Source organism: Gavia stellata, chromosome 7 (genome assembly GCF_030936135.1).
Source record: "Gavia stellata isolate bGavSte3 chromosome 7, bGavSte3.hap2, whole genome shotgun sequence".
Classification (NCBI taxonomy): Eukaryota; Metazoa; Chordata; class Aves; order Gaviiformes; family Gaviidae; genus Gavia; species Gavia stellata.
Window position 1 is genome coordinate 19,497,454 of NC_082600.1, and position 27,259 is coordinate 19,524,712.

The 27,259-nt window shown below is 36.1% G+C and overlaps 1 protein-coding gene across 1 annotated transcript; it reads right to left on the reverse strand.

The window, feature by feature from the left end:
• Positions 1-326: 326 nt before the first annotated feature.
• On the reverse strand, positions 327-26,925 carry DGLUCY (D-glutamate cyclase). Its single transcript, XM_009819665.2, has 12 exons — positions 26,823-26,925; positions 23,754-23,907; positions 22,868-23,066; positions 21,031-21,181; positions 19,375-19,497; positions 16,972-17,169; positions 14,635-14,895; positions 14,057-14,156; positions 12,139-12,287; positions 7,129-7,248; positions 5,325-5,476; positions 327-707 (listed from the first exon to the last, which is right to left on the reverse strand). The coding sequence occupies exons 1-12, from the start codon at positions 26,923-26,925 to the stop codon at positions 564-566; spliced, it is 1,854 nt and encodes a 617-aa protein (XP_009817967.2). The 3' UTR covers positions 327-563.
• Between the last annotated feature and the right edge of the window lie 334 nt (positions 26,926-27,259).

The window sequence follows — 27,259 nt, forward strand, 5'->3', positions numbered from 1 at the left end:
TTAAAGCTCTCCCCTTATCTCCTCACACTTCCACAAACTATCCACCACCATTAGAAGACAGTGTTAGAAGGGCTACAGGAAGTGTGCAAGGGAGCTGTATTAAACAACTTTCACTACTGAAACACTTGCTGGGTATTTTTGTTTTGAACCTCCCCTCTCCACTGCAGCTGTTTTCCCCACCACAAGGTATTTTTAAATCCAAGTTGCTACAAGAGTTATTTCCTGTTGCAGTTATGAGGTTAGTAAAACAGGAACAGCAATGCAATAATACTTCATTTTAATGACAAGCTTTCTTTGTAAAAGCCAGATCACCTCTTAGTATATAATACCATTTAATATCAATTATCCATTATAAAATCACAGAAAAGCAAGGTAGACCAAATCATCTTGATGATATCCCCTTCTTGCTTCACAGAGATGTCGTAAGGGTAACAATGAAAGGTTGCGCATGGCCAAGACACCAGAGATGAAAAGTAACCTTTTTCTGATCTGACCTTGTGAGAGCCTAGGGAATAAGGAAATAACAGGGGAGCAACTCTTGATGTAGAAACCATTAGGGGTGGTCACTGCTGTGCTTCTCGCAGCAGCTTTTCAATCATAAGTGAATGGGTGTTGTAGAAGGGCAGCCCGTCCACTTCCATTTCTAGACTGGCAGTTTTTCCACTGCGGACCCCATGCCGCACAAGTGTTTTCAGAAGCTTTTCTTCCTTAAAAAAAAAAAAAAGAAATAGAATATAATTAAAATCCTGAATCAGACAAGAGCATTCATCAAGATCTTTATTTTAATTCCAGGGGAGACTGACCACATCGATATTTATTTTGACAGCAATTTGCTAACACATTTTTCCTTTGTCCCAAAGAATATATGTAGCATCTGGAACTTAGGGAGTGTCAAAAGGCTTATATTCTTGACTGCTATTTAATTACTGAATGATATTATTGTTCTCCACCCTCCCTCAAACAGCACATTAGTGTCAATTCAGAAACATGAATCCTTTTTTGCCTGGTTTCAAGTTCCTATATTGCACAAATCATAATCACAAAGTATCACACCCGAAGTATCTCAAAAAACTACCTGTCATTTCCCCAGCTGGCTGCAGATGCATTTTTGAAGAAAAAGAACAGAAGGGAAAGAGGATACATCAGGAAAAAAGGTTACAGAGGGTACCTGAACAGGCTGCACAAACACTTTCCTTCCATGAATCTTCTGTGATCGCTACATGCCTTTTGCTCTCTGTCCTCTTTTTTCTATTGATTTTATGAGAATTCTGGTTGCTTAGGGAAGGGATGGGGAAAAAAGAAAACCCTGAAATTGTGCTTCCTTGGGATTCTCTGAAAAAGCGTAATTTGTTTAGAACTGCAACTCAATTTCACGTTTATAACACTTATTTTCTTGCTTAACAGAAATGTAAGCAGATAACAAACCGTGTTCCAAGTTGAGCTGTTAAACTACACAGAGGGAACAAAATCGTCAGCTGTGAGCTACAGGCCAGTTAGCATTGCGCAATGAAAAGATGGGATAAAATCAGCTCTGAAAAAACACTAGTTCTATGCACAGTGCCATTAGAAAACCTAGTTTCAAATGGGTGTATGTCTAGCATAAACTGCTTTGCTTTTCATTTGACATGAAATGTACACAGCAAAACTCTTTCTACTGTCTTAGCATTTCCTATAAAGAGAATTTATTTCTTTAATTCTGTTAATAAAAATCCAAGAAAAATAAGAAGCCTAGTCATGTCTTAGCTTCCCCCTGCCCCAACCCTGTGGTAATTTACATAAGACCTTGAAATAGTCATACACCTACCTTTTCTTCCCTTTCTTTGCTAGGAATGGCTTTTCTGGTCTTTGGTCTATACTGTTCTATTTCCATTTGTGTGAGATCCTGCTTTGATGGAAATAACTACTGAAACGGGCCTACCAGTGTCCTTGACAAACAGTTCTAAGGTTTAAATACTTCTTGTTTGATATTTCCATACAATAACCTCTAGCAAAGTCCTTTATCTCCTGGACACAAATTAATGATGAACAAATTATAAACTTAAAGTGTCTAATATTCTCTTACTAAACATTAGGTTTTTTTCTAGGAAAACTTCTAAACCATAAAGAATACAATAGCTTTAGATCTGCATTAAGAAACAATATGGTTGTATTTTACATAATACAGTATATGGCCAAAATATAAACATTTCTGAAAGAATTAAAGCATACCTTGCATGGTCAATTAGCAGACAATTTGGTACAATTTGGTAAACTGCTTTCTGAATGCACTTCATAAAGGTTTGTCTTATATTTCCTGGTAATGCATCCTAGTTCTTAGCTGCAACAAAGTTACATGAGGCACTGTTTTTCTATTAAAGAAAAAATATGCATAGTTACATGGTGTCAGTCTTGACATCATGTAACAATACAGCAATGATACAGCCACTTAAGGATACATTGGTATCTGGATCTGGATACACTGGTAGCATAAAAAGTGCTACTTTGTAATTTATAAAATTATAAATATACATCAGCTTATATCATATGAATAATCATATATATGAATGCAAATATCAGCACCTGATCTTTCTGCATGAGAGAGGTTTTTAGCACTGAGTATCTCTCGTGCCACAGAAGAGACGCCTGAATTGGATACATAAAATGTCATTTCTAATTTGAATTGTTTCTCCTACATATTTACATGTTAGAGCTCTCTGATCTGCTTACATGGGCAAAAAAGGCTTGCTTGCTTAATACTATAGAACTATGCCTGATAAACCATATTCTATCATCAAATGCTATTGTTTGTAATTGTAAGGAACATCACACACAATGTACAGTATGCTTCCTTAGCTGTAAAGTGCTTCAATTTGCTCACAGTTCTCTCTTTAGTAAATATTTATGTTGGGAGTGGGGTGACCAGAAAAATAATCAAATTAATAGAAAAAGAGCTTGTTAATTTGCACTTTATTCAGGAAAAACCCCTCCCTTATGAATGACAAAGCTAATAAAGAATACTGAAACAAATGTCACATCTTTATATATAGCTCATTTATAAAGTAATTCATATTCTTGTAGGTCATAATCTCAAAATAAATATGATACAGTTAATTTCTTACCATTACTAAAGAGTTCAGTAAAAGAACAACTGTCTGATATATTAACCTGGCTGTAAGATGCAAAAAAATGCAGAGTTGACTGTAGGATGTTCAGCATTAGCTACGTTTGGATATGTATGAATTAATATATTTCCCTATAGTCACTTCGGTGAAAAAGTACCATGATCATCTGAAAGATCAAACCAATATTGTAATTATGATTCAACTCCACAACTGAAAGGTAAGTAAAGATTGTTTAGATCAAATTGTTCCTTGCTCATCAAATTCTCAGCAAGGAACAAATGCTTTGCAGTATCTCTTACTAAAATATATGTAAAGACTAATCCACGCACTTAAAACAACTTGAGCATTCTGTTCAGTGGGAATGGAGAGCTCCACAGTTCTGGGGTTTGTTGCAGTGCAATCCTGATACTGCTTGAACACAAGGCTGCAGAGAAATAACTTTGTGTTTCAGGGGAAGTCTTCATTTAGTAATTATGATCTATAGTTTTCAAGGAAGGAATGCCATTTTTGGAAGAAAAATAGAACACATTATAAGAATACTGTTTGGTGCTTAGGCAATCCTTCAAATGTCTTCTTTCCAATTACAAACAGATAAATACAAACACCAAGGTGGGTATGTGCATTGATGCTCTTTATCTTACTAGGGTAATTATTAAAGCATTAAAAGAAGCTGGATTGGGCAGAAAGCAGCCATATAAACATAAATGGTCTGATTTTTTTTTTATACCTAATGGAGTATGTGAACACTAATGTGTTCAATCTTCTGCACTGTTTACTGTTGCATGATATATAATTAAAGATATCATATTCTCTTGTCAGACATTTTGTAATTTTCTCTCCTCCACAAAATTGTTTCCATTAATTTTATCTCAATACAATTTAGTATTGCACTTTCAATAGCCCATTATTGGATCATTATCAATATTCCCAGCTGTACAGCTTAGTAAAACAAAAACAAGAAGGATTTCCTGTACACAATATCACATTTAATTACAGTATCTCATTACCAGGAATTTTGATCACAGTAGTTTTTAGGATATGTTAATTTACAGGGCAAAACCAGTAGTTGTAACTGGAAAAAAACATTGAAAAGTGAAAAGTAATGAATCTATTTTTGGAAAAGATTGCACTGAAAGGTGCTATATGCTTTGTTAAGTCAAAGGATAAGTGGCTATATGGCTATGCTAAATGTTGGGATCAGTTTCAGTTTTATGACCTTTAGATCAAAAATCCAAATAACAAGAATTAAAAAAAAGTAAGACCTACTCTAAAATACTTAAGACGTGCTTTGTTGGAATTTCATGCAGAACGTACTATTATCTCAGGAGAAATACTCCACTGTTGTGGGCAATATCTATGGTAGATGGATTACATTTTGCTTAGCATTCCTGGAGATCACAAACTTACTGGTTTTGTCCAAGTCTCTATATAGAGGTACTCTGCCAATGAAACTGAAGTTTGAAGTTCCTAAGTTATTACAAATACGGTGGAACAAATCTTACTTGATTGTTGAGTGTATATATATTTTTTTTTAAACACTGCCAAGTTAAAAATAGAACCACGTGCTTAGCAGGATGAGCACAGATCACAGTCACTTCTCACCCCTTTCAGTTATTTTACTTTTTCTCAGTCTGAAACCTTTGCATTCCCAGAATATCACATTGTTCAGAGCTGCATTAGTCAAAACACATTTAAAAATATTCATCTGCAAGCCTTTCTCCAACTTTAATTTCAACACTCAAAACTAATTATAGAAAGGGTCTAACGTAACTAGGAAAGGTGGAAAAATCAGAAGTAAGGTGCAAAGATCGGAAGTATGGAGTGGCTTCTGAATTACTACTGCGACTTTTGATTTTGGAAGAGAGACATCTAAAGGAGATTTATAAAATCATGAACGATGCTAAGGAAGTGAACAGAGAATTTTAATCAGCAATACAAGGATTTCTTGCACTGCCCATAAAATTGTAGCGTTCTCTTGTGCTTGAAGTCGCAGCACACAAATACATTAATTTTTGAGGATTTTTATTTTCCATCTGTCTTGAATCCTTTGTGGAATATTCTAAGTACAGTGCGGCTGCTCATTCACCAGGGATTCCCAAAAGTCACCAAAAGACCATGTGAAAGTCAGCTATTGAACTGGACTAGGTAGGATTTAGTGGCTAGTAGCCAATTCTACCTACATGCCACGAGCTAGTCACAACTCTTTGGCCCTACGGAAATTACCTTGGTAACCGATGGAAGTGCCGATTGCCAGACCATCTTCTTCGATAATTGTGGAAACCCAACAGCTTTCCTCAGATAGCGGTCATGCATTTCACAAGTGCTGAGAATATACAGAGCACAAGCAATGGCATAGCCTCCCCAGTTAGAGACCCCTGCAAAAGAACATCACCATGAAACCAAATTGTAAAAAAGACCAACAATAGTTATTGCAAAGATACCTAACCTGCATAAGTCGTTAGGCACATACAACTGAGTCTCATGTAGCAATGGTGAAATGGAATGTGGATATGAACTAAATAATATTGACACGAATTTGGACCATTTATTTCAGAATAAACAATTGCTTAACATATTAAAATGTTTTCAGTAGTATTTCAGATTGAATTTCTGCAACTTTCCATCTAGCTTAGTTTGTGGTTCGTCCTTCCAACAAAGCAAAAACTCAAATGGGCATGGTCTAACACAATTCCACTTGGCTTAATGTGAAGTCCGTGAACTGTGAGGAGCTATGTTACAGCCCAATGTCTTTTGCACAGAGATAGAAGATTTTGATAAAGTATCCTAAACCAGGCAAATTTTCACTGGTGTCAGATTTTATAATGGAATGCTGTACCACTGCAGAGAATCCCTTTTTGGTCACAAATGATGACTGATTAAAGAATTCAGCTATTTTATAAGCTATGAAGCCATGGTGAAACTAATTGTCTGCGTCTTGATGATGTGTTCTTGGTGTATCATATACAAAAGGACATTCTAACATAATTAATATGCATAAATTTTCTGTATGCTGCTATCAAATCAGTCCACACAGTCTTGTTTGACAGCTTCTTTGTCAAGACTGTATTGGAGATGATTAGATTCGAAACTTGCTGTGAGAAGTTATCTCTGCTGCCTGATACCTTCTCCAGAGATGCAGAATAGCAAAATTTTCAAAAAGTGTGGAAATTGGTTTAGCGCATGTAGTTTTCCACACTTAAACATGTCCAAACCTCTGCCCCACTTCCCTTTGCAGGGTCTCGGTGTGATAGTTGTTTTCAAAGTAAAAATCATCAGAATTGCCAGAACAGCCACTGTAGATACTATAAACATATAGCCGTAAGAAGTAGATCTAATTATCACCACATTCATTTCTCCCCCAGAACTGCTGGTTTAATATCAAGAGTGTTAGATACCTAGGTTAGAAACCTAGAAACCTGAGCTAAGTACAATATGGACCATTCAGTTCATAAATTGGTCCTTGCTGAACATAACTCTTTCACTGCAAATTTTATTTCGTGCTGGTTAAGATCTTAGGATAGAAGAGAATTTTAGCTATAGCTACTTTTGTTGTATATTAATAATGTATATCTGTCCTTGAGTAGCTGTTGAAAGGCCTTATCATCTCTTCATGTAAGAGCAGTATGACTGATGACCCTGACAGGGTCACACCCACAGAAGTTCATCAATTATACTGAAAATTCATATGTGCATAGACATTTTAATTCCCACACAGATCACTTCTGCAGTCTTCCTTGTTATTTTATTTAAGGTGTGATTTTTCAATAATATTCAGGATTTGCCCAACTATTTCCAATTAAATGCACTTTCTTCATGGAACATCCTCAATTTTCAGTCATTCCTGCTGGAACCGTAGTTGCTTAACTATTCAGAAAATGGACATAACACAGAGACAGATTTGTTTGCTAATGATGACTTGCTCATACAAAGAAAGGGCTGATACAAATTAGTTGGAAAGACAGCTGTTTTCTTGTCAATTCTATTCTCAAACATCAACAACTCTCCCACCCCCCAAAAAATCCCTTACCAGCTACAATAGTAAAATCAGCTTCAACATCACAAGCTATAACATCTCCATTTTTTATGTACTTCTTTACAGCATCTTTTACTTTGCCCATTCCTAATTCATTTCCTCCATCTCCAACACCTTTATTAAAAGAGAAGAAGAGCAAATGAGTATGAACCCAGCATATAACTAACAATCCATTTAGAAAGCATCCAGAGTCTCTGTGACAGTTCGTAGCTCCATACGAGACAATTTATCCTTTTTAATCATAAGTGTCTAAAAACAGAAGACTGTGAATTAAATAGCTGAAAGCATCACCTGTCACATGATAACGTGTAAGCGTATATATGCAATATATGCTCTACTGGTGCAGGCAAAAGAAATCAAAATTATCAAGTGCTCATGAACTGCAGACAGAAGTAATTTAGTAAACTTTGCTTACAGAAGGCCTTAAATAAGCGTTATATACAATACGTTATCATAAATATATTAGCACAAATAGAGAAAGAAGACAGAAAACAAATCCAAAATAAACCTGAGAAATTAGCCCACGATTCTGTAATAAAGCAAACATTAAAAACTCTGGTTTGTTAAAAGCTTTAATTAAAAAAAAGAGATTAAAAGTAGCAATTATTGCATAAAGATAAGCAAAAGTATAGGTAAGGACTTTGGCAGAAGTAGGACTTACTGCACTGGCAATCTGTTTTATACAGATCACTATCATTGTGCCACAATGTAAAAAAAGCCCAACCCTGGGTACTGTTACTGTTTTCATTTTTTCTAGTAATTTATGAAAAAAAATCTAGTCTTTTTTTTTTTAAGTGTTCATATATTCAGGGTGTGGGGCCTTGATTTTTCTAGTCAAGTAGAAACACTATGTATTTGTCTCAGTGATTTCAGTAAAATCAATGGGACCTATGTAATTTCAGGAAAATTCTAGGCAACCCTATGTTTGGGACATAAAATTGTTAGATATCATTCAGAGATCTGGAGGTGAGGATAACACATAAATTAGCAGCTTACATGAAAGCTGGATAGTACCTTTAGACTCTTACCAATGTATAAAAAAAACCCACAAAAAAAATTCCATCTATTTAAATGGAAATTAACATTTCTCCTTCACCTGTTAGTCTAAATGGCATCTTCTCAAGTTTGAAGATTTTTTTATAGAAAAATCCTGGTTAATGTCTGTGAAACAGAACAGTGAAGAGCTCTAAGTCCTCACTGCAATGTATCGTATTTGCATTTGAAATGTGACTGTGCTCTAATGCATAGCATGTGTTAGAGGAGAGAAATTACAGTATTTATAATTTATACTTCAAGCCCTGAAAATTGATAAATGTAACACTTCTAGTAACTGCATAAATATCTCACATAAGTCTGTAGCAAATTTCTTCTTTAAGTGAAATTGAAAGTTACTTCTCAGCAGCGATTTTTTATTTAACTCATTAAGTCCAAATAGTCAAGGGGAACGTAACTGAGTGACATATAATTTACATAAAAGGATTTGCCATGAAACAGCTGATCTTTTTTCATATCTGCTTTAATAATCTGTTCACATTTATTTTGGTGTTGGGATTTAATGGTCCTTTCTAAAATCTCTTTGTTGGTAGTACTTTTCAAATAGGTAATGACATAATCATGTTGCCTCTATCATCATATATAAATATAGTAGTTATTACTGTTTTGTAAGAATCCGCACAATGTTTTGATTTTTCTTATATTCAAAATGCAAAATTTTGCTCTCAATAGCCTTTAAAAAGACTAAAATGAATTCTTGTCCTTTGAAGATCATCAACAGTTTCTGTAACTGAAAGATACTAATCCGTTGCTCAGGGTTTCTTCCTATCAGCCTTGCTTTGCTTTTTCTTGTCGTTGCGGAAGTCCCGTCACCAGGATGGTTATGCAGTTAGTAGATCTACTGCTGTGGATGGACCCCATTAGCATTACACTGGGAGGAAAAGAACATCACACTGAAAATTTTCCTGTACCATCTGTTTTCTTCTTCCTCTACATGTCAGGAGAGGACTACATTTTACTGTTGATTTCCAGAGTGAGATTCACCCGAGAAAACGCAGCCATCTACACATGAGCTAGTCAGCTAGACTTCTTTTAAAGTCAGCAGAGAGAAACAGACCCTTCAAACATTCAGTTCACCTCACCCCAAGGCAGACATCTCAAATACAGATGTCTGAAAATAGACAAGATGAATCCTCTTCTAAAGGCCTGAGTGCTTTCCAGGCAGAGGAAAAATAGTTCTGTCCGATCTTCCACCCAGGTTTTCACTGACGACATTGGTTTCTGGAACTACATTCATAAAAAATGCAGGAAATGTCAGTCTTCCATGCTAAAAATCATTTGTATGAAAGGGAAACAAGTGTGACCACATTTTTTCATGCCGTACTTTGGAAAGCTTTTCATTAACTCCTTTATAAATAGCATATAGCTATGTCAATTGTACAACAGCGGAAAAAAATAGCATGTGGTTTTGGTAACATCTCTTAATCTTTTATTTCAATCTTTTGTGGAAAACGAGTCCTTCCAACCTCAGTCTTTCATGTCTTCTTATTTTGCATATTCTGGAAGGTTGCTGCTTGCTCCAAGACTTTTTATGATATCGGTACCCATACAGTTGTAGGCACTGTTCATGATTTGTCTGTGGTCAGACTCCTAGATCAGATTTTGTTAAACACAGGTCTTGTTTTAAATGCAAAACTTGACAGCAGTTAATCACCATGTAACAAATGTTCTAACATTTCCCCTCTCCACCTACTAACACAGCACTTCTTGCCACTGAGCACAATATATAAAGACTTCTGTAAGGCTGAAAGCTTGATCTTTCTAGTATTCTTTTCTGGTCTATAAAGTTATCTGAGTACTCCACCCGAATGGGTGCTGTACAATATTTGTATTTTATTTTGGCACTAGATATATGCCTCCAAATTCCTACTGACCATGAAGAAAGTCAAAGACAGCCCCACCAGAAAAATGTACATAATCAGTAGCAATACCTTATCACGAGTAATGAGAGAGAAGATGCAAAGGCCACAGCCCAGATTCGTGCCTTGTTAAGCTAGGCTTTACAGAAATACATTGAAAAAAGCCAACAGCCATCCCAAGAAATTGTAATCAAATTGAAAAGAGACACAAAAAGTTAGTGTGATAAGCAAAATAAGCAATGTTAGCTAGGTAACAGACAATGTAAGAAAAAATGACATTGTTTTTCTATGGATACTCAATTAGTTCTCCAGTGTAGAATATCCACGTACTCAAATTCCATGGGAGATCAGAGCAGATAGATACCTTAATTGTTTTTTGAAGCCTAAGACTTGTTAAATCATTTTCTAGACAGACATCTCTTTAGAGAAAATTCACGGCAATGGGACACAGTGAATCTGGATAACTGCTTTTCTTCTTATTCACAAGCTCGTGGTATTTTTAATTAATGACATTTCATAGTATATTTGAATATTCAGAGAATGTTTAAAACAAACTAAATTCTGCTGAACAGATTCAAATCCCCACTGTGCAGAACACTCCACACTGTGCCAAATCAATAATATACTTTGAACTGCTCTGGAAGTTATTTTAAGAGATTAGGGTATTTTTGTCAAAGGAATCAGGATGTGATGTTACATAAGTAGCTGGAGAGACCAAGCCCTTGTATCAACAGTTTAAAATCAGGGACAAAATAATTGAAATGAACTGCAGCAGATAAAGCTCTGAGGCATTTTGCTAAACATCTTTATGAAAGAGAGCTTTTTCTATCCTTATTCAGCCAATCTTTGACTTCTCTGCTGAGATTGCCAACAGACTGCCATCTAGAGTGCTTCTTTTTGAATGTTAGAAGTTAGTCCTTAAGAATAGGACAAAAATTTGAATTAAATCTGAGTAAAATGTATTACAAGTTTTAAAATAATACAAAAAATACCAGTGAACTCTTCTGCGATACAGGTTTCAAATGATTCCAATACAGTGAAATCAGACTACGCGTTATCTCTGCAGGAGCTCTCTAAATTCTGTGGAAACATTTGAAAAACATCACTAGTGAGAAGTCAAAGTTCCAGTGCTTATGGTGATACTTAGGAGTGAGTCCACAGCACTACAAGAAGAAAACAAGCCAGATCAGCAGACATGTTCTGATGTGACTGAAATCACCCTAGCATGGACACTTACTTCTAATTTTGTGAAACTCATTTCTAATTTTGTTTCTAATATTTATTTAGATTATATACCTCCTAACTCCGTTTTAGGCCACACAGTGTAGCACAAAGCATTTGATCATACAAGGACGTTGTGCAACACTTTACATATATCTGGGAATCCTTGATCTATGGCATATTCTTTCAAACCCAGATACAAGTCAGTTTTCAGGAAAAAAAGGACTATCGACAAAAGAGAGGAGCACTGTGTTGACAACAGCACTCTTACTAGATGCATTAGTAAGTGCTAATGTAGTTTTGGCAGGAAGGACAATGTACTCCTTTAAAGATTATTATTGTATACGTACATTTTGTTAGAGAAGGCACTATTATAATAGATGCAAATATATAATCCCTGCTCAAGAGAATGTACTGCAATATGAACTAAGATTCTATCCAGACTGCTGTTTTAACACAGGTGTAACAACCATAAAAATAACTGTAATAATTTAATATGTAATGTTTCCATTCAGTACTCATTTGCTTTCTATGCTGCCTTTCACACATAAAATACAGAATAAAGTCAGTGTCAAAAACTACACTTAGAGAAGCATATGTATGCACACTTATGTACAGATAATACACACATCTGGGCTTGCTTTTTTATCCTTAAATAACTTTTAAATTAACTCCATTTTTTTGGTTGTGAGAACCCTTCAACAGAAACCTCTAATTTTTCTCCAGCAACGGTCTCTAAATTCAACCATGACAAACAGCTGTGGCCCCCAAGCAGTTATTCAGCACCTGCCTCCTGCTCTCCTTCACTTCCAGTGAGTTACTGTTTTGTGCATCTCCTGCTTCTGAGAATATAACACAAGCTCACACATACCTGTTGTTGTGACTCCTGGAATGGTTTGTGCAGCTAAAAATAGTTCATCTATGGGATCCACTAGATGTTTAATGTTAACTTTCCTGGCATTGTAATAATTGCCATCAGCGGCCATCCCAGCACGCTCTATTGCTATCAGGTGATCAAATCTGTTTAGAGACGAGTGAAAAAAACAGAGGAGAGGAGTCAAAGCTGTGCTTCTCACATAAAAAGTTCTTCTGTTGGCTGCTTCTTTTGTTGTGCTTGGTTCTACTTTTTGACCATTTGGGATTCAAGGTAAAACTTGGATACTGTTTTGTTATTTCTGAATGTAGTTCTCTACAGCTTATTTTCAAAGGTTAGTCTAGTTTCTTCACAGCTTTAGTTTGCCACCAAGAAATGGAGAAGTTCTTGAAATCCTTCTAACCAGCGATCCTTAGGGTCAGCCATCTGGCCTTGCTCTGTTTCACGTTAAAATACATATCTTGTAAGACTTAAGTCTCTGTAAGTGCTTTCAAAGAGAACAAACAGGTGGCAAATTAATGATCACTTAAATCCTTGTTAGTGTAAATATAGTCTCTATTTAAACTACATTGCTTGGCAAATGTTCATTTGTTTCTAGTTAAGGAGTTTTTTGGTTTGGTTCTTTAGATTTGGGGGATTTTGCTTTAAGTCTATGGCTGTTTTGCTAGTTGTGATAGTAGACAGATGTACTGGAGATGTCCTACATTTTAAGCAGAATTTTAGTACTCAATTCTGCCACTGCATGTTAAAATTAAGTTATTTCACTTCTGTTTCTCCAATTTTACTGTCAAGAGGTTACTAATTCTGCTGAATTACTAAATGTTTTTGTGGGTGGGTATCTATGGTGACTCCAGAGACCTTAAGCAGGTTAGCTGTCCACTTTAAAGAAACACTTACTTCAGCTTTTTGGAACTGTGGGACCAATTGAAATAGAAACTGGCTGTAATTATATTATGCATGGCTATAAAACATTTTTAAAGCAATACATAAAAAAGGAAGACAGTATCATGCATACTATTACAGCATACAATTATAGCATACACTAACCTGTGGAAAGAAATGGGAATTGAATAAGTTGATGAAGCAAATACCAGGGTGAAAGATCTTTTTATTAAAGAGAACAAACTGAAGGCAACTACATTAAAACACTTTACAAGGAAAGATCAATAAAAATGAGCAATGTGTGCCTATTAAAGGAAATGTAAGTTGCCTGCTAAGTAATGAAATGTGTGTACAGCTACTTAGCAAATTCTCCAGTGCATTAACCCTAATCACACACTTTGTAAAAATCTGAATTTTTGCCCGGCATTGTATACTCCACAATGCAAACAGTTCAAATCAATATTGAGAAGTGCATGCATACATCTGTAATTTTGGCTTTGGCTGCCTAAAGATAATAGGATGATCACTTTCACACTATTACAAACACAGGATGTTTTATTAAATCAGATCAGATTCCCCAGTTGTTAGACTTGAGCCAAAGCTCTAGGAAGTGAACGCACTCCACAACTCTCTTCCTAGCTCTTTCAGTAACTCTGACATAACACTTCCCCTTTCTGATGTTCTCACTGATTTAAAAACTGGTAAAATAATATATCGTGTGTTTGTGTACATATATCTATGGAATAACAGGTGAAAAGCTTTTAGAAATTTTTCAAAAGAAAAGAGCTATTGCTATATCAAGTATTGTTTCTTTTTTTTTGTACTCCAGAAGTGCATAATTGCAGAATAACATGGAATTCTGTACTCTATGTGTGCTCCAATACCAATGTTTGGCTTCAAAGTTTTGTTCTGTTCATTCAAGTCTTAAGGATTTACTTGTAACCATTATGCCTTCTTAGATCATGGTCATTATTTTTATTATAACTTTACACAGTAGAGGTGTGACCCATTCTCAAAAACTGAATACACATACCTAGGTCTTCCAGGATTCCCATTCTCGCACAAAAACATTAAAGCTGAATCAGCACTTTCCTTTTGATAACTCAATAGAGGGACAGGTCTCTTCAGGATTCCTACAGGAAAACAAAATACAGTTCAGATAATATGTACCACCTTCTTTTGATGTGTGATGAGCAACTTTAAAAAAAAAAAAAAAGAAAGCAGAACAGATGGAATAGTAAGGACTTAATGTATTTACAGTTTCTGATAAGCTCCCTGCATCCTTACTTTAAATTAAACTCGTTTGGATGTTAGAGCTAGTAAATGAGACCTTGAGATAGAAAACAGGTCTACAAGAATAAGAACAGACATCCAGAATCCATCACAAACAGCTAATCCAGAATCACTACCCAGCTATATAAGCATTAACTTGATGCCAGCTAGGTTTAACAAATGTCATCATAGCAACGCTGATCAGAGCTTAGAGGATGAACTCTGGTTCATTCTTTGGGGAAAAAAAAAAAAATCCTGTACTAAAGTGACAGTGAGATTAACTGAAGCAAACCTTGGCTCAAATTGGCAAGATAAAGACTGAGAAAATATGTGTCTTACCTAGTTGAACAGCTTCTTCAATAATCTTTTTGTTCAGATTCATGGCTCTCTGATCTGTTACTATGGCAACCTCTTTCTCCAAGGCCTGCAATATAGCTGCAATAGCAAGGGCTCCCGGGGGCCCATCATTCTCTTCTGGTGGCTCGTAAGTGAAGTGCGTGGGAAATCCAGTTGTTATCAGCACTGACCGAGCATGGGAGATGGACAGGCAAGCCTTCAGCAGCTCGTCCTGGCGGTGTAGATGTATTATACCCCGGTCTCCTGCAGAAGTGTTTTTAAAGAGAGCAGTACACTTCAATATATTTTTCTCCTTTTGAAGTTTCTGTGTGGGTGAACCTGCATACTTTAATGACATAAAATGGGTTAAAAAAAAAAGAGAAATAAAAACCTCTTGTCAAGGCAGGAATTGGGGTAATTTCCTCAGGAAACCTGGGAAGGTGTAGGATATGAGTAATGAAGATAATGGGCTGTGCTTCCAGGTTAAGAATTTCAGTTAACTGGATTTTGAAAACTACTATACCTAGCATTTCTAAGTATTAGTGTAAACAGCTTTTTCTTTTTCTGAGAGCTTATTGCATATTGTTTCCTTTCCTTTGGCCCTCTGCTTTCCTCTGATCTGTGGTGACAGTCATATTAGACCATGTCTAGCTACTGAAGCTAGATTGCAACTCAATCATCCCAGATCTTACAGAAGTTTTGATGCAGACTTCAGATGAGTAAGCTAGTCTTTTGTCTCTATTTAACTCTATCCCCTTAGGGAAGAGCTAATTCCCAAATAAATTCCACTTAATGAAATGATTAACCACAGAAGTGAGGTTTCAAAGACATTATAAGTTACCAGGGGACTTTTATAAACTCAACTAATACAGTGGTATCCAGGTGACTGCTAAAAGATCTTGTAACACTTCATATAGTAGAGAGCCATGTTATCTGACCTTGAGAAATAGGTGAATATTAATAGATGTCTCTTCTCATGGGTCAGGCTCTGAAGAGGCACCACTGTGTTATCTGTATATGTCCTGCCTTGTTCAAACACTTCCTATCCCCTCTCCCTTCCCTGGCACTCAGAAACACAAGTTCACAGTGCAGTCCTTTTGATTTGCTAGCACTCCTGAAAAACACGAATACCAGCATGATGTGCCGGTAAGTGAGGTAAGTCCTCACTCTTGTTTTCTAGCCTCCTCACATCTTCATCTTTCTCACCTTCCCCCCCACCCTGTACTTTCCTCTTTTTGTCCTCAATTTCCCCTTAGCCATTTCTTCCTCTGTTCCTCCTACGTAACATACAGGCAACATACAGATAGTGGACACAGAAAAGTTCTGAACAAAACTTAAGTAACAGAAGGACAGAATATTAGTCTCTGAGAAGTGGGGTATATTAAGTAGGATCAAGTACTGTACTCTCCTTCAGCAATAAAATGAGCTAACTCTTAAGTTAGGTCCTGTATTCCTGCAGAGCGTGGCACTGTGCCAAGCTGAACTCCAGAGAGTGGGAAAAGGAGAGGCCTTGTGAGTAAAAATAAACAGACCCAAACATATTGTGCACACAGCCCAAACCCGGACCTTGGGAGAGCTGGGCTTAAGCTGTTTTCCACTACTGCCTAGGGAGGATTTCAGAAAACTTATGGGAAACTGAGATCAGAATTTATATTAGACAGAGGGGACTAATTCGGTGTGTATTCTAGAAATGGTTGTACTATTCAGTTCGCCTTTTTCCCTTTCATCTTCCTTGTGCACACATGCAGCCCTACTTCTCAACCTTCTGTGGTGATCAGGTCACTTTGGTCCATCACACAACACCTCAGTGATGAGTATGTCAGCAGAGCTTGATGTAATTCCACCCATCAGAGAGGGATGTTTGAAAAGCACACGCAGCTACTAGAATTTTCTAGTAGGAGCACAGTAGTCATGAATATGTGAAGAAATGTGCTATATACTCAACAGTGAATACCCATGTAGCTGTTACCAGCATGCTGAGATGCCCTATACTTTACATACCAGTTTCATTCAGTAACAGTTCTTATTCCCTGTGGACTCTCCAGTCTGCTGTAAACATTGATGCCTCTGTGTACTTTGAGAGTATACAGTCATCAAGATCAGATATTCCATTACCCATAAGGTTGAATGGTTTTGGCCAGACTCTGATATTAAGTACAGTAACAGAAAATGTAAGACCTAGTTATATCAACTCACTGTATTCCACAAAAATTTTTTAAAATCTTAATATTGCCTTTAGAGTCTTACTGTGTTCTTGAACTTTATCTAAAAAAGCAGGATAGGTCATATCTACCTCGTTACAAATCCACTAAAGGAAGAGAGGGTTTTTTTTGTTTTTACCTGGATCTATTCCAATTAGGGTTTCTACAGTCTTTATCTTTTGGGCTGCTTCTGCTGACACAATACTGTAATGCAGAGGATCTTGAGAAATGCAGTGGACTTGTGGGACTTCTCTTGAGGATCTGACTGTGACATTGTCATTCTTTAGGTCAGTAATGAACATGCAGCCAGGAGAATGAGTAGAAGCTAATGGAGCTCCTAAAATGGGTGAAAAACTTCAGTTAAACACGTTATTTCAATATATTGAAGTATCAGAATGTTAAAATAGCAAAAAGCTATTTAATTTAACACACAGAGTCCTTGCCTGATGACACTTATATCATAAAAACAGGTGATATTTTAAGTTACACTGCAGCAATTAATACACTTTGAGAAAGAATTGTATGCATATACATCTGAAAATCTTTTAACTTTTAAGAAGCTGGGTAGTTGAGATAATGTTTTTCTACAACTTAGGAACTGAACACTGGTATCCTCGAAGGAAGTCTGTCAGGAATTGGCAAATCTGAAAATTGGGTTTGACATGCATGAAGAAACTAGTGCATTGACATAAGAACAAGTTAATGCTTAAGTTTTTGGTGATACTGTTTCTATAAGAATAAATTAATTTTCTAGGTTCTAGAGTGCTGCTGGAAGCTATAGTGTCTCTCTTGTACCTTTGAATAGTTTTGCCATATCACTATTACAAGGATATGTCAACTATTGCCTCCCGGCTAGGAAAAGTCCTTTACTGGATTAAGAAAATGAGGAATAGCGTCTCTGCGCAGTGTCTTGCTGACCTAGCTAGGAGACCTGTAAACTGGCAAGTAATGACAACAGGTGACCAGTAAGCCTTAGCAAAGGGAATCTGAGTAGCATCTAAAACCCTGGTGAACAATAAGCTTATTTAGACCTGACAGCATAGTAGCTCCCTTTATACTAATTTCAGAGGTCTTGACCTATTTATACTTGATTTGGTAAAATTGGTAGGTTGTTGGATAAATCACAACTGGTACAAGCAAAATCTTACTTTGTTATGGTGGTGAAAAGGAAGGAGATATTTCATTAACAAGTACATATGTGCTTGATCTGTGCTAGATCTGTTGGGTGTCTATGGCTAGTTAATTTAAAAGCAGCTGGGGAACATGGTTTAATATACCTCACCAAACCATGTGAGTAGACAATGTTTTTTGTGAGAAGCTAGCAGATTCATCTAAAGTATGGGTACTGGTGGTATGGCAGAATCTTAACTACCTAGATGAGAAAGGAGTACAGAAAGATATAAACTGCCAAAAAATTCCTGGAATGTATTAATGGCAACTGGTTTTAATAAAGAAAACGGAGAAATAAACAAAAGTAAGAGCCAGTTCCAGGCAAAGGCAGGATAGAGAGCTGCTTTGGGCAACAGATTGTAGAGAGGTTGGCAATTTTTTTCTCTCCTTTCCCTGTAACAAGGATGCATGAGAAATATGAATAAAACTGCTGGAGAAGACAGGAAAGAGCAGGATTTTCAGTTTGGATTTGGGACCAGAGAAAAGGGGTTGTATGTAAGAAAGGAAAAGAAGTCTCTGCTCCTAGTGCTGAACATATTTACAGCAGGTGCTGAGAGCAGTTTAGATAAACATCTGTAAGGAACCACAAGAATGTAGCAGATCCTGCAAGAGAGAAGGACAAAGCAGATGACCTCCCAAGGCTTTCCCAGTTATACTGCCTATGATTATTAAGTTTCTTTTTCAGTAAGAACTAAAATCTCATATGAGATTTCATTTCACACTAGTTATTTAAAGCAGTATGTAATACTGTCACTATGGTTTAGTTGCATTTTCTTGCCCTTCGTCCTCATGACTGTTACAAATGACTGGATAAAGTGCAGGACACCTCTGTGAGGAGGACAAAGCTTCATTTATGTAAAGTGTGTTCATTTTAGAACAGAACCTAAAAGCTCAAAATTCTTTTGCAGGTCAATCAATTTGCTAGCTCTTAACATTTTGGAAAGATTTCTGGCTGTTAGGTTTTTTCTTTTTTCCCTTTATTATTGTTTTACTGCAGTGTAATACAAAATAATATTTTAAAAGGAAGACGTTTAAAAAAGAATGCTTTTAACTTCTAATTTTTAATAATGCTTAAAAAAGATGTTTTGATGCTGCCAGAGCTTTAGGTTTCTGCCTTTAAAATAATCAAACAAAAGTGATGCAATTTCAGTAAGAACTTCCTTGCAAGTAGACCTTTAATTCACTGTGGAAAATAGTCCTGCCAAAGGTTTTTTGTTGTTTGGTTGGGGTGTTTTTTAGTGCACCCTAAAATCAAGCCTGCTAATCAGCCAACTCATTCAGTCCACATTTAAAAAAACATGAAAGAGAGAGAGGGGGGGGGAAAAAGAGATTGAAGGGTAGTTTAAAAAGAGTCTCCAAGTATAGTACATACTGCAGTTGATGACTGCTTCTACTCCTGTTACTCCACAGGCCCAAAACACTGGAATATCACCAGGGTGAAGGCGAACTGGATCTCCATAATCTGGTTTGGAAAGATCTTGTATTCCCAGCAGATCTGGAATCGATCAAAAATTGAATCATAAGAGATTCCAATTAAGCAGTACTACTACCAAGCAGGGGGTAGAGTGGACCCCAAACATCATTCAATAACACTAAGCTAGAATTGCAACAGTGGCAAGTCCCACTGAAATGGCGTATTTAGTTTGCCTTTGAGTGCATGTCCCCAGAACCTAAGCTGACTTGTTTTTCCTCTTTGTACTTGATGACATCAGTAAAAATGTATTTAGTTTATTTCTGCAAGAAAACATGAGCTAGACATGTATGCTGACTTCCCGAGATATTATAAATCTTCTCCCCAACAGACAAATTGTATTCATAACACTGGCAAACAAGAAAAAATGACTGCAATGCAAAATGTGCTCTTTCCAGAACATGTTTTCTACTGCTTTAGCTTCCTACGTCCTTTAGCTAGAGAAATGAGCAACCACTCTTTTACCTCTCTGGGCTAGATAACTACATCTCACTCTTACCCAGCTTTCACTAAATTGTCTTTTGCTTTATTCTAACACCTACTTGTAATATTCTGGGTCATTCTAAGCACTTGCTCTTGTCCCTTAGTTTTAAATTCTTCAGACACTTTAATACAACACTGTCTTTTCTGGAATTGATATAATCTGTATATATAATAATTTTCTGTTAAAAATAAATAAATAGTGGAGACCCTCAGTTGTCCGATCATCTTGTTGCACTACTCAAAGTAATGACTTACTACTAGTTCCTCAGATTTAAGCACTCGGACCAAATATATTACTGGGGTGTACTGTAACCATTAACATCTCCTTCCATGCTCTGCAATGTGATCCTTCCGCGTATGCAGCCCATGAGCCTACTGATTGACAAATTTCTGTCAGCAGAGGGGAATTTTTTCTTTATTGTGATCTATCTTCATCTTACAGGTGTTTGGTTTTGTTTTTTTCCAAACAGCATCCTGTTCTATCTTTTTTTTTTTTTTCAGTTTTCCCTTGCAAAGAATAGGCCTATACTTGCTTGAGCTGGATTTTTAAAAAAAAATATATTCTTGTCATATTTCTATTTATTTTGTCTTAAGTGTTGTGCTCAATGTATCCTATTTCAGTATTTTTAAAAATAATGCAGTATTTACTTTCACAGTCATCCGCTAAGACACAAAATGCATCCACACATACTTCTCCCCATGCTGTCAATCATTGCTACCCTGTCACTGGAATCTCTGACAGCAAGAAAGTATTCACATATACATCAAACTGCATACATTTTAGAAAAATGTGATTACACTTTTTACCAAAACCACCCCTGCCATATAACTTAATTTATCTACATCAGACAGCTATCTTTTATCCAAGAAATTGCTGTGTTTGGCTCATTCAAAACCTACTTTTTTGTTTCTTTTTGTTTTGTTTTTTTAATACAGGTTTGTGACCATTAGAAAGGATTAAAACATAATAAATTTACTGGTGCATATATTTCAGTCCTACCACTTCCCATGGTTCCCCCCTTCATTTTTATACACAGTAAAGTGCATGCAGACTGAAACATGAAAACCACTGACCAGGGTCACCCATGTGAATTGGTGCTCCATGGGCTTCTTTTAATTCAGATGTTGCTAGCACAGCTGCTTCCAACTTGCTTTCAGGAATAGGTCTCATTGTGACTACTAAGTTGCAGCAAAAAGTAGAAACGGTGTAGCAAGGCACAGCTGTCTGGCAGTTTAAAAGAATCGAAGGTGTTAGCAGGAATATTGAACAATACTTCTAAATTATTAGAAGAAGTAAGTCTAAAACTTTGTGCTGTAATTGAGTTTAGAAAGGCTGCATACTAACATTCATTTTAAATCTTTTTTTAAAAAAAAAATTTCTTAGCATCCCATAACTTTTTTTTTGTAAGATCCAGCAGTGCAGGAGTGAAGCATTCTATCCTTGAGCTTCATATCAATCACTAAAATTTTCAACATTGCACATTTCTTGCTTTGGTACATGCAGTATACAATGTGGTGAGCTCAGGACATTCTGAATACTGTCAGAAAACAACTGTGTGCTCCCTATACAGAAAGGGAAAAAGCTAATAAAAAGTATACTACAGTGACAAATCTACTTGGTCTGAATCTATTCTCTGTATCTGAATTCAGAGGAGCTACAGTGTTCTGTAACATACAAGGCTCAGGAACTCCTGCTGCTTGGCAGGACTCATTTCTACAGAAGCAGCATGCCAATTCCACACATACAAATTCTTTTATGCATCTAGAAAGGTTCTGTGGAATTCCTCATCCTCACTGACTAGGATGCTGAAGCACCTTTTCTATTCAGAAATAAAGCAGTTTAGCTTTTTAGAACAACATGTCTGATAACTAAGTTGCATTTGAATGTAAACAAGGTATGTAGACAGCTAGAGTGTACAGAAAATGTTCATGAGCAATCTTTATAATAAAAATCATTATACCTGTCACTGAAGAAACACATTGTACAGTTCTTCACAGTATTGATGTGCTATAAACCATGAAATTTTCCTAATTCTGAAATGTTATAAGTAGACAGATAGCTGTATTTTTTTTTCCTTTTAAGCTTGGTAGAAGGACTCGTGTATGACATACATTTGCGCCTTCATTTTGACTAGGAGTATAGCAAGAAGATTGTGAAATGGTAACACTGAAAACAACAATAACCTTTGTCTAGTAGAATAGCATACAAACTATATGAAAAAGGCATGCAAATGTGTACTTAAGTGTTCTTAATATTAAAGGGTCTACCTATTGGAGCCAGAATTATTCTAGGACTTCTGCCAATGTTAAAATATGCACTATAAACTTTCTAAGCACAGTTATAATTTTCAGTGCTATGGTAGATGCCTCAAGTTTTTGGGAACATATTCTGTCCCAGAGGTCTGGGTTCACAGCAAATATGCAGTTTAAAGGCTCTACTGTCCCACAAAAAATCAAAAATGTGGCTGTCATACGTGCAGAAGAAATTGCTACTGTCATGACTCATAAAACGAATATTCCTACTGCAAGCTGGAGCTGGTATGGAGAGCAGGACATGTATAAAGGCATGGTCAGAACAGTGCATGGGTCATCGGTTGAAACGGAGAAGGCAAACCAGAAGAGAATCCAAATGAAATGGCTGCCACAGCGCACAGGGAAAAACTTTGTCACCATAAATGAATAAAAAAGCAGATTGGCCTTGCAGGAAGCTGAGAAAAGCACTGAACTGAGGATGGGCATATTCTACCCTGTATTTATATGCTCTCAGCACTAGCATATGCCTAAAGTTACTATGCAGGTAGGAAAAAAGAGCTGATTTTGAGCATTAGGTATATGCACATAATGTGAATATGGACAAATACTCAAAGGTGAAGTTACGACAAAGACTATGTGTGTGTGTACATGTACTTACCTTATACATGCTTACATTACATTTTTGCTCAACATTCCGTATGGGAATGCCAGCATTTTGGATTGCTTTTTCAAAAGAGAAGCTGCAGCCTAAATAAAAAGTCACCATGTCCTTAAGTTGTTCAGAATACTCCTTTAGGCTTTTCAGTGATCCAGTACAAGCTCCATGCTCATATATTCTGTACTGTAGGCAGTCAGTTCTAGTGAAATAAGAAGTTATCACACCTTTATCGTATTTTTTTGAAAACAAAGTGAATTGTTTGAATTGACATTAACCCAGTATCAAACCACTAGATACAGCCTACTTTATTCACCTCTTTTCTTTCTGAGTAGCAATGAAACAAACACATGCAAAAACCCCAGAACACCTTATTCTGCACAACAACAATCCAATAAACAGAACATGTTAAAGTTCGGTATTTTTTAGGTTTTATCCCTTATACGTATCTTTTCTCAGGACTTCAAAAATTAGGGAGCTTTTTTAAGTCTTGCTTTTAGTGTTTACTATAGGAGTACATCTTTCAAATTTTAGAGACCCTACAAATATGATGCGGTCACCATGCCTGCGTGACTACTAAATAAAACAAAGGTAAAACCCTATTATTTAACTCTTCTTGCTCAGACTGCAAAGTATTAGAAATTGCACAAAAATTCACTTTTGCATTAGAGAAATACTTGTAATGCTGACAATTATTGTAACATGTTTCTCAAGAACAAGACAATCAGGCTGTTCTACTCATGCATAGTTTTCATTCAAAGGTATAACTCCAAGAGAAGAAACTTGTTCAAAATGTACAACAGTGTGAGCAGGCTGTTCACTGAAACCCTCCTAATCACCACCAGCATTCACTGCAGAACTTTGAGAAGCAGAGTTGGTCCGTAGTTACCTGATATCAGAACCACTACTCAGAGGAGGACATTTCCAATCACCTGGTTTACTTCTGTACAGCAGCGGCAGGGGTCCATCATTTGCACGACAAAACTTCTCAAAGTCATCAGCCAGGGACTTGTGCAAAATCATGACATTGGCCTGTTTATAGCCTGAAATTGTGGAAGGTAGGAATGACTGGTTATTAATTCAGCTTTTTGTTTGTGAAACAGTAACTTTTCTGCATAGATTTCTTTAGATGGTCTATAAAAAATTATCTCAAGGAAATTTTTGATTCAGAAGTCTGTAACTAAAAAACTTTTTGAAATGTTTTTAAAATCGTAGATAGATGTACTCTGTATGTGAAGTTGTTCACAGCTAAAATAGTTGGCAGACATGGGTAGTACTAGAAAATAAAGACAGCATAATTACTTTAATAAAACACTTCTATGACTTTAAATATAAACATAATTTATTACCTAACCTGGGAAATTAGTATTCTATAGGAAAATACTTTACTTTGCAAATGTTAGCACAGAGCCAAAGAAAGGCTATTGCATACCACCCTTTCGACATTTTTTTCCCATTCAATACCAAGCTATAAATCATGGCCAGTCCAACAGCAAACTCCTGTATCTTGATGTTATGTAGGCCATTCTTTGGAGTTTGTTGGCTATAGAATTTTACTGTGGGCTGCAATTTAACAAATATAATTACAGCTCAGGAATAAACTCTTGACTGTTGCACTGAATCTCAGTCAGTTCTACTATTTCTGATTTAAAAGCCTAAAATGAACAGAACTGTTACACTTTGCTCTCTTGGAATCAACTTTGATTTAAAAGGTTGTTGACTACTACCATGTGATAGCTTCTAAAGATGTTAACATTCTTGCAATAAGTATCAATGAAGAAAGCTCACATTCATTTATTTAGCAAAAGTTTATTTTCTAAACAGTAGTAGTTAATACAAATGTAATTTTAATTTTCCTGCATGTAAATATCAGCTGTTCAAATACAGAGGGGAAATTTGGAGTACAACTAGTCTGTGGTGTATAAAACTGCCAATTAACAGTCCCTAACTTCTGTATTGATACTGTCTTGGAAGGTTATTACTGTGTCTGATATCAGGCAGGTGAGTAAGAGGCTGCATAGAAGCTCTCACTTTCTTAAATACTGCAGTACTCTGTCATCCAAGAGCCAATAATTTAGCTGAAATCAATGATCTGCCTTAAAAGGCTGTAGAAAATCAGCCCTGACCTCTTGACCAAAGCTAACAAAGAAACCAAAAGATAAAATTCTATTCCTGATGGAAAAATGCGAAGCAAAGGCTGAGGTAAGCATGTATTTGCATACTGAATGTGCTCACAAACTGCCCTCTTGGGAGTACTCAGCACAAAAACTCATTTTATTAGTAGCAAAATTTACTAAATACAGAAACAGTTTCTTGCTAAATATAGAAATACGTTTTTGTTAAATAAACATACTAAATTTACCACTGAATAAAATACTACATTCAGTTACCCCTCAACTTCATTCCCTGCTGTCCATGTGAAATCCACAGGCACTTTCTACTTTGCTGATGATATTCACAAATTCTTAAAATTATGGTTTTAGTCAGTGCATTCAATTCAGACAACACTGAATTTAAAATACTAGTCACAGCTGACAGACTGAATCTGTAGGTAACTTGGAGGTATTCTGTAATCTGAGGAAGCTTTGTTATAACTCTTTGACAACTTTATTGCTCCTCCTGATAACTATTCTTACTTTCTTTGTAGATGAAAAGATATTTTTCCCTTCCTATATCAGCTTACATATATACGTGCATTATGGATCCATCATTATGAATATATTAACAAGCAATGTTAGTGAAGCTGGACATGGTGATCAACCCATGCATTAACTCAACAAACTCATGTCCCAGTTCAGAGAAGTTTAGAGACAGTTTTTAATCTCTTTGGTGAATTACAATGAGGGCAGTAAGAAATAATTATTTTAGTAGTATATCACCCAACAATGTTAAAACAATTTTAAGGATTCTGAGAAATTCCAGTTACCCTAGTTTTTTTTAGTCTTTGCATAATGGAGCTATATGCTCATGGCTAGAAGTCTGAACTTGTTTTGCATGTAAACAATACTTTTTTAAAATGTTAAAACTAACACATTTAAAACTACTGCAGCAATACATGCACTTAAAAATACAGTTGGGGCAAACTGCAGATTATTAATGTTATAACATGTTTTCCATTAATATTTTTCAACTTATATACTGATGGAAAAGAAAACCGTAATTTCAAAACTCACTACGATTCTATAAAATGACCCTTAAGGTTCTTATGTTATACTAATGCTGTTACACACAGCTTTGTTGATCAGCTACTTGCCACAGTATTTTTAGTTAGGTTAAGTTACATTTTAAAGTTGATTGGAACAACGACACGGACTTCTCCGCATCTGTAGAAGTTCAGCTATGAGAGGCAAGACAGAAAACAATTTTCCAGAATGCATTCAGTTATCTGAGTATAAAACTAATTTTTCCCTCCCCCTTATAATTCCCAGTCTTGCTGAGTCAGTGATTTCCAACTTCTGCAACAAATGAAGCGGAAAACCACTTCTGTAACACGTCTCTAATTCTTCCCCAAAATGTATCCGATGTGCTAAGTAAAGCAAGGTCTCTGTGAAGAATATAGTATGTCATCCTACAAATGTAATAATAACATATGCAGGAAAAGCCAGATTTGGGTAAAGGTTTTTTCAAATAATTTCTGTATACGTAATTTCTCACTGACATAACTGGGAGCTGAGGGACGCACTGCAAACTTTGAAAACAAAGTCCATGTACTTTACACAGGTAGGATGATATATTTTCTCTGATGTAGCTTTATGATTTAAGAACACAGTGTCAGGTGCTTACCGTGTGATTTCAAAAACACCTAAGTGACTTAACATAAGTCAACTTAACATTTTCTTCTGTTTTACTTCAGTGCTTTTGATATTCTTACATTCCTTCACAAACAAAAAAAGAAAACACATAGCTATGAATCTAAAATGGAGTCACTTTTGCACTTAGAGCTGTTAGGTTTACCTACCCTCTGCCATTCCAGAAGTATTACTAATACTGAGTCTGTTGCATCGAATTATTCTTCTTAGCACATGGGGAAGTAGAGATTTCAAGCCTCCTGTCAAAATCATCTCTTCAGCCTTAACAGAAAGATAATCATAAATTTAAACACAAAGCACATTTCTTTTTTTGACATTTTAAATTCTGATTTGCTGGAGAACTTAGCTTAAGTTTCCTCCTCGTGCTCCACTGAAGTTGTTATCACCGGGAAATTCTAAGTTATAACCCAAAAAGCAGATCAAAGTCAAAAGGTTATTTTACTGACATTTTATGACTAAATGCAAACTGAATCTTTCAATAAATTAGCCAGAGACATGCACTTCAACGTTCGGGATAAAATCCAAAGTTTTGCTGGCCTGTAATGTAAGAAACGGATTTCTTCCCTCCATGACAAGTATTCGTGTC